This window comes from Girardinichthys multiradiatus, chromosome 2, assembly GCF_021462225.1.
Source record: "Girardinichthys multiradiatus isolate DD_20200921_A chromosome 2, DD_fGirMul_XY1, whole genome shotgun sequence".
NCBI lineage: Eukaryota > Metazoa > Chordata > Actinopteri > Cyprinodontiformes > Goodeidae > Girardinichthys > Girardinichthys multiradiatus.
The window spans coordinates 1,325,072-1,337,665 of NC_061795.1; the positions used below are offsets into that span (position 1 = coordinate 1,325,072).

The window sequence follows — 12,594 nt, forward strand, 5'->3', positions numbered from 1 at the left end:
GGCATGCCTCCACAACTGTCGTCACAGGCTAGTTCCATGGCTTGCAGGAGATTTACCTTGGTGTAAGGTTGGTGTTCACATACCTTCCACCGCCATTAGGAGAGGAATTCTTCAGTGGAGTTCGGGAAAGGGGAGTACGGTGGAAGACAAAGATTGGTTAAACCTTGGTTCCAGTCTTTAACCTGGAAGGTTCTGTGAAAACACATTGTCCCAAACAACATAGACGGGATGTTTATCCTGCTGCCCTAACAGAGCATCTAGCATGTGATTGAGGAAAAGGAGGAGCTGGTGAGAATTTTAGGGCCCCAAGCTGGCATGATTGTGGACAACCTCATGATTGTAGCACACAATCTGACGTTTCCACCACGCTCATGCCCATGGACACCAACAATGACCCGTTGGCCAATCATGCTACGGCCTTTATTCTCCTTTTGGTGAGATTAAATCCAGCCTTTTCCATGTAGATGTATTCATGGGGTCTTTCCATTGCATCCAGTTGAAAGACTGGATGCAATAGAAATAGATATAGTTTTGTAGGTGATCCAGAAAAAGTGATTTAGGCCATTACAGTGAATTACTTCTTAGAGTAATCAATACTGAATGTGTCTGGATATATGCCAACCTGTATGTACTGGAAGTTTGCTTTTTGACTGTCTGAGTTGTGATCAAAGGTCACTATGTACAGCTGTTTCACGTGCTGTCTATTTGCACTTGTGGACACAATCAACAGTAGAGAGGCTGAAACTGTTGATACCCTCAAAATGTACATGGTCCTCGATGATCTTCTGCTGAATTTCACAAAGTTAAATGGTGTTGTTCTCACTGACCAAAGCGACAATTAGGGTCTCTTGGTGTGGGGAGAACATACCTGTCCTCCCACCCCCATAAGGCAGTCTTTCAATTCAACAAAAAGAGAACATGCTGTTTCAAAAATATACAAGGAATACTAGGCCAACAAACTGTAAGACTAACCCTTCATTACAATACTACAGTACCTTGGCACAGTGATGTACTGAAACATATATTTACATATATGTACAGTATATTGTATAGTCATACAGTAATTGCTGTCAACATTTACATACTATAATTTCAACAAAGGTCTATCTAAATCTTCAGATTATGGTGGACATAGTGAATCTACAGATGTTTGGTTGTACCCTTTGCCACAAGAGTGACTGATTTATTCAGTGGGTTCAGGCGACTGAGCATTTGGTTCAGACAATAGGGTTTAGTGTTTTGGCAATTGATTAAAAACTGAGACACTTTTGCATCTGCATCACATGAATTTTTATTTCTTTTCATCATCTCTCCGTTTCAGTCGCCTCTCACAGAGTGCAAGATAAATGACATGCTTCCTAGCTCAGAAAAAAAAGTAGAAAATATGTCTAAGGGTTTAGTTTTACTGGGTTTTCTTTTTCAGTCCAGAAGAGTGATGGAAATTTAGCTACAGTTATATTTTGCTTGTCTAATCCCAAAGCATGTCATGATAGCAGATGAAATTGTGAATCAGTATAACAATGATAAACTATTTTGAATTGATTCATTAACAAAAACAGTAAAGACATGTTTTTTTATTTGTACAAAAAGCTACCTGCTCAGTCATTTTGGCTGTTAAAGGAACCCAGACTCCCTCCATGATGCCCGTCTAAGTCCAGTGATCAGTTCACGGGTCGTGACCACGATTAGGTGTCTACTCCTGTAAGTGCATAACAAACAGAGTTCTAAAGGGGATGCGAAAGCATTACTCTTGTTTAATTACTTCACCCAAGGGAAATTAACAGGCAGCAGTGTGGTCTTGGGATGGTCCCTCTTGGCTTTCAGCTTGCCTAATTGTGTGCCACTCACATAATAAGTAGCTATTTAGACTCAGTCACTCACATACAAGAAAGAGTGCTGCTGTGCTGCAGGGACCTCTGTCTGTTCCACAAAATTACCCTCAGCCTAAAAATAGACCACTGCATTGCACACACGCACACACACACAAACACACACACACACACACACTGGCACCGGCAGACATGCAACATGTCTGCCTATACACATGCTGCATATTTACAGAATGACAGTGTTGTAGTCTCTCTGTGTATTGTCCTCTCGCTTGGCCAACCAGCTTCCCTCTAATTAGTGAGTTTGTTTGCTTCTTTCCAGCTGTGGAATGGCAGACATCCACACTTGCATCAAAATAACATCCACTTCTAGCATTGATGTTTGCACCTGTGAGATTTCAGGCATGGACTGCTGGGGAATGTAGTCATTCATCTTAGATATTGGAATACTGGAAAATGTAATGTGATTTCGTGACCAGTGTGTAAACATGTTGGCTGACATTGGTGTATTGAGTTAAACAAGTTAAAGATTTAGTTTGATGGTAATAAATTGACTTTAAATCCAAGTAAAACTGTTTTTGTTAACTGCCTCAACAACTTATATTTTAAACAATGAGGTGTATTTCAGTTTTGCTGTTGTTGTTATTGTTATTGAGGCAATAACATAAAAGTCAGATACTCAACAATGTGTTAGTTCTTGAAGTTTGTAGTTTAATTGTTACGAAGCATCAAGAATCTGAATTACAATTTAATACTTTTGCACTGTTCTGTGTAGGTGCCCTGATTTTTCAGCCTCTGTGTGTGTTGTGGCTGCCTGATACATTGTAGTGTGTTCTAGGGCAGCGCTCTTTTTATCTTGCATTGTCTAGTCCGTTACTGATCATATGTAAATACACACTAAACTGAATCTTGGATTTCAAGCTTAAGCGCTTAACTTGCAAATACCACTGGATTCTCTAAAATCTCAGCGAAAGCACGGCAGCTGCACAAGAGAGTTTCCCATTTGTGTGGTTACAGATATTTCAATACACATATGCTTTTTTTTTTAAAAGAATACTTGCTCTTTGTCAGCTATCTTTTATATACATAGCAATGTTGGCTTCATTACAGTTGCAGGTCTTCTGGTGCACAAGAATAGATTGTAATCACCAGAGCTTGTCACCACTTCTAGTGAGGTATTCTGAGTTATTGACCTGCTTTCTTTCATGTTAGCTGTGTAGGTTTACTGGCCACACTCCCATTTAAGTAAAGTGTCCTTCAAAAGTATTCATATCCTTTGAAGTTGTTTTACATTTTGTCACTTTACAAACACAAGTCCAGTGTTTTTTTTATTGGGATCTTCTGTAAAAGATGCTAAGCGGTGCATGATTTTAAAGTGGAAGGAAAAGGATACACGACTTTTAAATCAATTTTTATAAATAGAAATTGCCCTTTTTATTTGAATGCCTTCCAAAACAAAATTCAGTTCAACCAATTACCCTCAGTAGTGGATGGAGTCTCAGCATAAATACAGTTGTTTTGTTAAGCCCTAAGGTGTTTCTCAGAGAACATTTGTGAACAAGCAGCATCATGAAGACCAAGAACATAGCAGACAGGTCAGGGAGAAAGTGGAGATGTTTAAAAAGAGGTAAACTATGAAACAGTATCCCAACATGAAAATTCCATGGAGCACTGTCCAATTCAGCAATTAGAAAATGGAAAGAAAAACATTAATCTGACAATCAGCCAAGAAGGTAAATCTAGAGGAGCTGTCGAAATCCACTGCCCAGGTTGGAGAATCTGTTTACAGGACAACTAGCTGTCCTGCACTCCACAAATCAGATCTCTAGATGAGTAGCAAGAAACCTACTGTTCAAAAAAAGCTGTGAAATATCATGTTTGTAGTTTGCTACAAACAGTGTAGAAGACACACCAAAAATGTCAAAGAAGGTAGTTGGATCAGATGAGATGGTGGTGGCAGCATCATGCTGTGGGAAGGCTTTTCTGCTGCAGGTGAAGGGAAACTGGCCAGAGTCCATGGAAAGACCAGTGGAGCAAAACACAGGACAATCCTGGAAGATCAGCTTTTAGAGCCTGCAAAAGACTTGCAACCATTGGAATTTGTAAATAGACATGCTAAGTGACCAAGCTACTGTTCAAAGAAGCTTGCAAAAATATATTTATTTGCATTTGTACTTTTAAATATAATAGCAAATTATTCACTACAGAACAGTCTTATTGTATTATTTATAGAAATCTGCAAAAGTCCAAATACATTTTTGTTTCTGCGAGAATTGTTCAAGACAGCCGTATTGGATTTGAAGGTCAGTGTTTGTATAAGACGCTGGCTTTCCCAACATGGAATTTTCACTTTACCAGATCTTTCCATTTTCCAACAAACCTGGAAAATTCAACATCTGAGTAAAAATGAGTAAGGATACAGGATGCAGGATGAGTCAGCTACCTCCTTCAGACAGTGATCCATCTTCAGACGAAATGAATGTTCTTTTTCACCTTTATTTTCTTTATTCAAACTCACAAAACGTATATCTTTATGTATTACTGTTTTAAAATGGTCTGTTAATATTATGGTCCTTGGTAAACTTTCTTTTACCTGTGGTTACAGTTATAGAAAGGCTGAGGACCTCTGGTTTAGGTAAAAGCAGACTCTGACACTCTCCATCCAATCTGACCAAGCTTTGAGCTGTTTTATAAAGAACAGTAGGAATGATTTGAATGGGGAAAACAGACTTGAGTTCTACCCTAAAAGACTTCCAGTTGAAGTTATCACAACAAGGGTTGTACAAATATTCAGACTTCAACATTTACAAAAATATGAAAACTATGTGCCAAAATACAAAGCCATTTCAGCAGTAAATTTTGCGAAGCACTCCAGATAGATCTTTTTCACTATGGCCTGTGTCGACTAATAATGGAGTATTCTCAGAGTTACTGACTTACTTTCTTTGATATAGAATTTTCCATATAGATATTTATGGAAACCAATACCTTTCACTTCACACACCTCAGCCAACATACAAAGGTTTTGTCTTTTTTTGACAAATGTTATAGCAACAGTGGCTGTCACTCTCATAGAAATCAGGTGGAAAATTGTCTGTCGTCAAGTAATGGCTATAATTAGGTAACAATTGGGGCAGAAAAGGAGTGATATCAAAAAAAGATAATGATGGTGTGCATGAAGGTCTGTGCAGTGCTGCTGTAAGTGAGATTGAATGCTCTGATTAGGTACAGGAGGCTTATTACGTGCCACTCGGAGGAAGTCATCTGTCTTGCTTTTAATCTCAACTTTTTTTAACTAGAGATTGGATACAGAGGTTTAGCATTCGCAGCTAAAATATACCCGCTTACTTATGTTGTATGAGTGATAAACCATGCATGTTTAGCATGGGAGACAAATTCACGTTGAAATTCTGTGACTTGGTGCATAATTTTTACTTTTACTGAGAGCATTTTTAAGCTTGTTTAACACCAATACATTCTTTTATAGCGAGTGTCATTATCAGCTTTTCACTCAAGTTGATTCAAACCTGTTCTTATGTTACTTTGACACAATGCAAAGTTGCTATTTTTAGTTGTTTGGTTTTGTATGTTGCAGGCCTCTCGGTCCAGTGGGAAGATTCACAGCTTTGGGAAAAGAGAGCAATCCATCAAGCGGAATCCTAATGTGCCAGCGGTGGTCCGAGGATGGCTGTACAAACAGGTAAAACACCCCTGCACAGATAATGTGCTCATCACCACATGTTCCGGACTTATTTTAGATCAAAGTTTGTTCTCAGCGGGCAGTATTGTATAACATACATAATGCCTGGAAAAAGGTATTTCCGATTATATCGATAATAACAAGTATAAATTGGTTATATGATAATCAGTAGGTTTTATTTTTAGAAAAGCTGTTTATGAGGTTCCAGACTATATAAGTCATTTATTGCCAAAAAATGACTAGTATTTTTTGAATCATTACTTGCATCATCAACACCATAAAAAGCAGATAATATTGTGATAACACTTTAATTTGTTCACATTATCAAGAATTAAGAACAAGAATAAAGAAATGGGGGAAAACTGGGGAAGCAAATGTGTTTTTGCTCCATCTTACTATCCCTTGTAGTTTGACAAATTTGGTATATTTATTTATATATAAACCATTTGTTTTCACATTTTCAGTGACACATTTTCAAGTTTTGTAGAAAGGACTGAATGTAACTGTCGTGTAGTGGGTGAACATAATTGTTGATGGACAAGGTGACATGCAGAGGTATTCACAGTCAGTAGTACTACTATTTTTTAACTGATTATAACCCAGCTGCATGTCCTAATAATTTTGGCTGTATTAACATATGAAACAGCAGTGAGAAGCAGTCAGTCTGAATCTCCTATGACAAGGTGTGGGCAGAAAAGCAGAAAAGCAGCTTCTACCCTGTACTGACACTACCATTGAAATAAAAGTCTCAAAATGTGGCCAAAATATGCTTCCTTTCTCAAAGGTTGTCAGGTTGTGGTTGGAGTTTATCTGACATGGGAGACTTAGATCCCGCTTATGTCTCGAGACTTGACTTAGACTCAAGTTCAAAAGACTTGACTCAAAATTCACATAATCATTTGTGAAAGTAAGCAGCTGTAAGCCGAAGACTGCAGCTCTGACTGTGACGTGCATATTCTTCTGTGAAAGGGTGCGTTTGAATTGTTAGCCAGGGATGTTCAGTGACCCCTGCCCACTAATGGCTCATAGCAATCTGTTTATTTTAGCTTCATTATAATGACCGTATGAAAACTGAACTTTGTATTAAACAACTCCAGATCATTTGAGGACAAATTTAACGCAACTTACCTTGACATCTTAATTCTATTGCAGTTGAGTTCATGTAATTACAAATAATTACACCTCTTGTTTTTCAAAATACAAATTCTTTTTTTCTTTATTTTGCAGTGCACAGTATACTCTGGAAAGGCCCTGGTGCAATTTGACAATTATTACCCCTATTAACTATGCATTGCCATTTGTCACTTGTTACTTCCATCTAAACAAATCATTTTATACCCATGCCCTTAAAGCCTTCCATATAAGTATATTTCTTTACAGTAGTTAAGTATCTTTACGCATCATGGAGATAAATGACAATGAAAATGCCAAACCCTTCTTATAGTTTATTACTATCCTATATTCAGTCAGTCATTCAGTCATTTTCTACCGCTTATTCCATAGTGGGTCCTATATTATTATTTGAAAACTTTCTATTGCACTGTTCCCATTGATTGGGGATCTGATTCCCCTTAAATATGAGAGGTACGAGAGATTGGGCCACCTATCAAATCAAAACAACTGTATGAGAAGTCCCTCTGGTGGATATCATGCTTTGGACTCTTTAACCAAACTTTCTTGCAGTACTCTATTGAAAATAATTCCAAATCATTGGTTCTTAAAACATCCCCATGGCGGGTAGGGACTGACACATGGTCAAAATGTCCCACAGTAGGCTGCACCATTTTTTACCAAAGAAATTCCAGTATGAAATGATCAAAACAGCGAAGAAGCAAAATGACCAGAACCCCCTGGAATGAGTTCACTGTTCAGACAACAAAAACTTTAAATGCAGATTTAATAAATGGTTTCCCTAATGGTCTGGCCAGTCCTCTGGTTGAGACTGAAGAGTGCATTAAATACTAATCAATCAAACACGGATTAATGGGTGTCTACGGGATTACAATGAAACTTACAGCCCTTCAAAATAAAAGCCCTTCCTGTTAAATTCAGAAACTTAACATTAATGGGTGTTAGCCTATTTCTACTGATTTTTACTGAACATAAATTGATATTTTTACTGGGGGAAATACATCTTTTTATCTGTTATCTCCTAACATTTTTTAGTTTTATCTTTTTAAAAATAAAATTGTTAAAGGTTTTATATTAGGCCTGGGGGTAAACTCAACCTATAGGAATGGACTATTATGGCTTGCATCTGATTGAAGAATATTCATTTGAGTCAGAGGCTTGGATTTGGAGAAAAAAGTCTTTTGTATCTTTGGTGTATTGATCTGAACTGTAACTGTGATGTTACAGGGTCATGTTAGTGTGTTAGTTATAGTGAGCTATAACTAATACACAATCAATAATGCCTGTTTCAGTATGTTTTGCATTAGGTGGTACATATGATAATGCCAGATGACTATTGGAAACGCTGGAAAAAAAACACTAGTTGGGTCAGTAAAGTTTCAGCTTTTTCTATGGCCCAGTTTTATTCCCCTGATTTATACAGTGTAGTTTGGAAATGTAGAGCACCTGGTGTTGATCACAGACGGGCTATTACTGGAGAGCATTTGCTTATTTAAAGTTCTGCTGAAAATAACTGCTGTTGGCATCGTCCCACTGGAAGACGCCTGGCCTCACTACAAGACAAACAGTGAGCGATGTTACCGCAAGACGACTATAATCAGATGGCAACACACACCGGCACAGACACACACAACTGCACTTGACACTTATAATTACAAAGCCTTTTACCTGCTATAGGGAGGACACTGTAGAGACATGTACTATCTCACACACACAGGTCACCATTACTGTAGCCATTTGGACAGAGTGTGTTTTATCCCATTCATCTGCCCACACAGCAGATACCACATACTTCATACACTTTGAGCAAATGGGAAGAGTATTTATAACTTTGTTTGAGGTTGGGTTTTTTGTGCCTCTGCTGTGTCACCTCTCCTCTTTAAATGGCTCCATTTTTAGCAAGCGAACATAAAGGATAAAACATGCTGTACAGCAGTGAGCCAGTAAACACTCTCTCAACATGTCCATCTCACTTCCCCTTTAATAATCACATTTCTCTCTGTATCTGCTGTCTTGTCCATAAATTTCCTTTATTGCTCAGTTTTTCTATTAATTTCTAATTATTTTCATCATTTCTCATCAATCCCATTTCATTGCCTGCTCACTGTCTGCTTCTTCTTGCTTTCTTCACTCAGTGGACATTGTGGCACATCATTATTATTCATGAGTATTTTGCCCCTTTATCCCTCTGCAGGACAGCTCTGGTATGCGTCTTTGGAAGAGGAAGTGGTTTGTCTTGGCTGATTTCTGCCTTTTCTACTACAAAGGTGAGTCTGTGTAAAAAGACTTAACGTGAAGGAAAACAGTTGTTGTTTTTTTTACGATATCTACACAAAAAAAAAGGAAACTGATCAAACAAGCAGGAGATGTCAGTGTTTTACACAAAAAATAGAAAAACCAGGGAAAGAAAATATGTTGTCTTAAACAGCAGTATTCCCTGTGTGTTCCCTGTAGAGTTGCTAAACCTTTACCTTACCCATGAAATTTCAAATAGTTTGTAAACATTCCTTAATTTGATGGATTAAATGGATAAAACGCAGCAAAAATGCATATAGTTTCCTGTTATTTGCCCCCTCCATGTTGAACAGTAGTAGTCTAAATGGATTGTGCTTCCCCTGACTTCATTTTTTAAAAGATAGCTGAAATGAAAATAGCTGACTAAATAGCTAGCCCTTCCACATTGAAGAGTGTAGTTAGTGAGACTTGGCAGTGCTTTAATATGGTGCATTCACTGGTCAAAAAGAAGACCACTCTGGGTCACGCCAAAAAGTTGTCTGATTCCGATCAGCAGCTATTTTCTCTGTGCTTTTCTAATTTACATTTCTTCATAAAAATATTTATACTCTGAGGCTGATTGCAGTTTGAAATGCCTACTGATATCACTAACAAAAAATTAAGCTTAAAAACCATAAAACTTTGAAATAGCAAATGCCTGCCTGAGTTTACCGTAATTAGACATCACTGTCAACCTTGTTCTAGAACTGCATTTCAACCTACATTAAATTTTAAATGCAGTATTTATATAACAAATTTACTTTGGGTAAAAAGTACAGAGGCTGAGACCACATACTGATGGCTTTGTGAAGTAGAGCTGACAAAGGAGGCAGTAGATCGGTCTTGGTGGTCTTTAATTGGATTTTTCCTGGTGAAACACGTGTGTGACGAGCTCATACACATCACGCACTTCATAACTACTGGGCTCTTTCCTCTTCCGGTCTTAATCTGCCTCTACAGGCATTCCTTCCCCCATCTGCATATTTTTAACTGCACCTTTAGGAAGTCGCTCGTCCTGTCTGCTCGCCTCAGCAGCAGGGTGACATCAATTCTCATTTTGTCTCATTTCTCAGTCAGTTCAAAGGTTTCTGCTCTCAACATGAATACTCTTGATCTGTCCCCAGCAACATTTGTCTTTTCCTTTCATCTCTTGTGTTTACAAAGACAACCACACATTCATTTTTTTCTCTTTTTATGTCGTGTATTGGTTTCTCTTAGGGCTTTAGAGGTTTGTTTTTTTGTCACACATGTTTCAGATCCTCAGGCAAATTTTAATATCAGATTAAGATAACCTGAGTAAATACAAAATGCATGTTTTTAAATTATGAGTTGATATAATATTCATTTACTAAAGGAGAAAATTCAATTCAATTCAATTCAAAAATATCTCCATTTAAATTAAGGTTCTTACTGTGGTTCGGTGGCGTCCCAAAGCATTACAAATGGCTTGGTAACCCTTTCCAAAATGATAAATGTCAATGACTTTGTTTTTCATCTGTTTAGATTAGGGTATGATGTTTTACTTTTTTTTAAAAATGTTTAGCCTACTTCATGTTGTAGCACAGGTTCTGTTTAAGTGATTTCTTGATACTATAGATCAGGCTGTAATTTGGCCTGAGTGTGGCTGGTCAGAATGAACCCAGGAATGTGAATCACACTTAATTCATTATAAAAAAAGGGTGGCAGTTACTTGTTTTGATTAACTTTGTTTCTTTATTAATAGAAACTATTTCTTTGAGAACTGTTTTTGTATTTCCTAAAGGTGACCTTTGTCTATTAAATTTTAACGAGGATCTGAAACAATAAGTACAAACCTCTCAAACCTATCTGGTGTGAGACGAGACGTGATTCACTCAGATGCTATAGACAAGGAGACTTGCTTGTGCGCAGCTGCATCATTTATGTTAGATCATAATCAACACAGTCATTGTCTTTAATAGTTTAAAATGTGTCAATTGACTGTAAGCCTTTTATGCACTGCAACTTAAAATCTCTGAAACCTTCATTTACTGTGGACAGAAAGCTCTTTAAATCTGGGATCAAAAGCCAGTTATGGGAAGAAACTTGTGCCATCAGAAACTGAATTTGAATTGCTCAGACTGAATCTGTATTTGTGTAATTTGAAATTAAATGCATTGGTTTGAAAATGAATTTCACTAAACTGAAACTGAATTTTATGGTTTGAAACTGAATTCATTTGCTTTTAAAATGTATTTCTTTGTATTAAAAATTCAGTTTGAGGTCAGTAATTCAATTTTCAGTTCCAAAATTCAGTTTTTTTGTGTCACGCATCCAGGTTCTTGAAGCCACAGATTAATCAAACACAGATTTACTGAATCACGGATGTCATTAACTATTGCTGTGTCCAAATTTAGGACTGCATCCTTTTGAGGGACGCATTTATAGGCCGATAACGTCCTGGATGAGGTGACGAATGCTGTCTAATCTCCAAGGTTCCAACAAATGCATCCTTCTTATCCCTAGATATTAAGGATGGGTCCGGTGTATCCTCCATGTCCCACCTTATCCCATGATTCAAGTAGATTGTTCAGACGGAAGTAGCAAAGGCTGGAGGACAAAAAAAGCTGTGAATAAAATTGGATATATTGCGCATTCTGTGAAAAAACTGAACATTTACAGTGTTTTAGACGAAAATGTAGTTGTGTAAACCTAAAATATCTGATCAGTTTATCAAGATATCGCTTAATTTCACAAATGTGTCAATGTGTTTGTCTGCTGCCCCAGCAGCCGCTCGCCTCGCCAGCTGTCAGCTGACCGGGTGGTTGAGGTGCGCTGAACCCTGAGAGAACAGCTGACTCCCGGCACATTGTTTTCAAAATCCCACTGGGTTTCCCCAATAGGTGGAAGTTAAACAGATATAATTCAGTCAGATGAAATCTAATATTAATGTTTGGTTTACTTATAATAATAATTATTATTATTATTATAATTATGCTCTGCAAATAAACTGGTTTAAACTTTGTTCCTAAAGTTAATATGTTAGTGTTTAAGTTGTTGAAAGCTTTACAAATAAATTAAACAAATGGTATTTGTCATCAATATATTATATCTAGTGTTAGATTTTTATATCTATGAACACAAAAATATTTTAAATGGCTGAATAATTAACAAGATCATAAAACAATAACATTTTAAAACAAAACAGCATTATAATCCATCAGCAATATATAAAAGGGTAAATAAAAACCGTTTAGTTATTTACAGTAGAGACAGCGTTATTAACCTTCAGGCTCCATTTGTTCGCCTTCAGCTCTGCTTCACGCTAACATGGTTGCTAGGCAACAAAAGTGACGCTGAGGTAAGGGCAAGAGAAACGCAGACCTACGTAGCACCAGCCGCACCATGCTAATCTGGCATGTTTAGCTAATAGCTACAGGTAGCATAAGTGTTACTGTTTGACCATCATTTGTTTACATGACGCTTCTTATAGAAGCTCATTTGACTTTGTGATTGACATCCACCAAGGTCATGTAGCTGCACTGCTGCAGCTCAACATGCCGTAAAGGAAGTTGAACCTGATGTGAAACGTAAATCGATGAATCTGTGTTTGATTAATCTGTGGCTAGCCTCAAGGATCTGGATGTTCGACACAAAAAACTGAATTTTGGAACTGAAATTGAATTACAGACCTAAAAAAGG

The 12,594-nt window shown here is 37.4% G+C and overlaps 1 protein-coding gene across 9 annotated transcripts in view; it reads left to right on the forward strand.

The window, feature by feature from the left end:
- Positions 1-12,594, forward strand: part of LOC124880690 (pleckstrin homology domain-containing family A member 7-like) — a 167,285-nt gene that overhangs the window by 106,826 nt on the left and 47,865 nt on the right. For all 9 annotated transcript variants that reach the window (XM_047385977.1, XM_047385960.1, XM_047385986.1 and 6 more), the window contains 2 exons: positions 5,425-5,529; positions 8,855-8,927. In XM_047385977.1, coding sequence (XP_047241933.1) covers positions 5,425-5,529; positions 8,855-8,927 — 178 coding nt within the window. The remainder of the gene's footprint in view (positions 1-5,424; positions 5,530-8,854; positions 8,928-12,594) is intronic.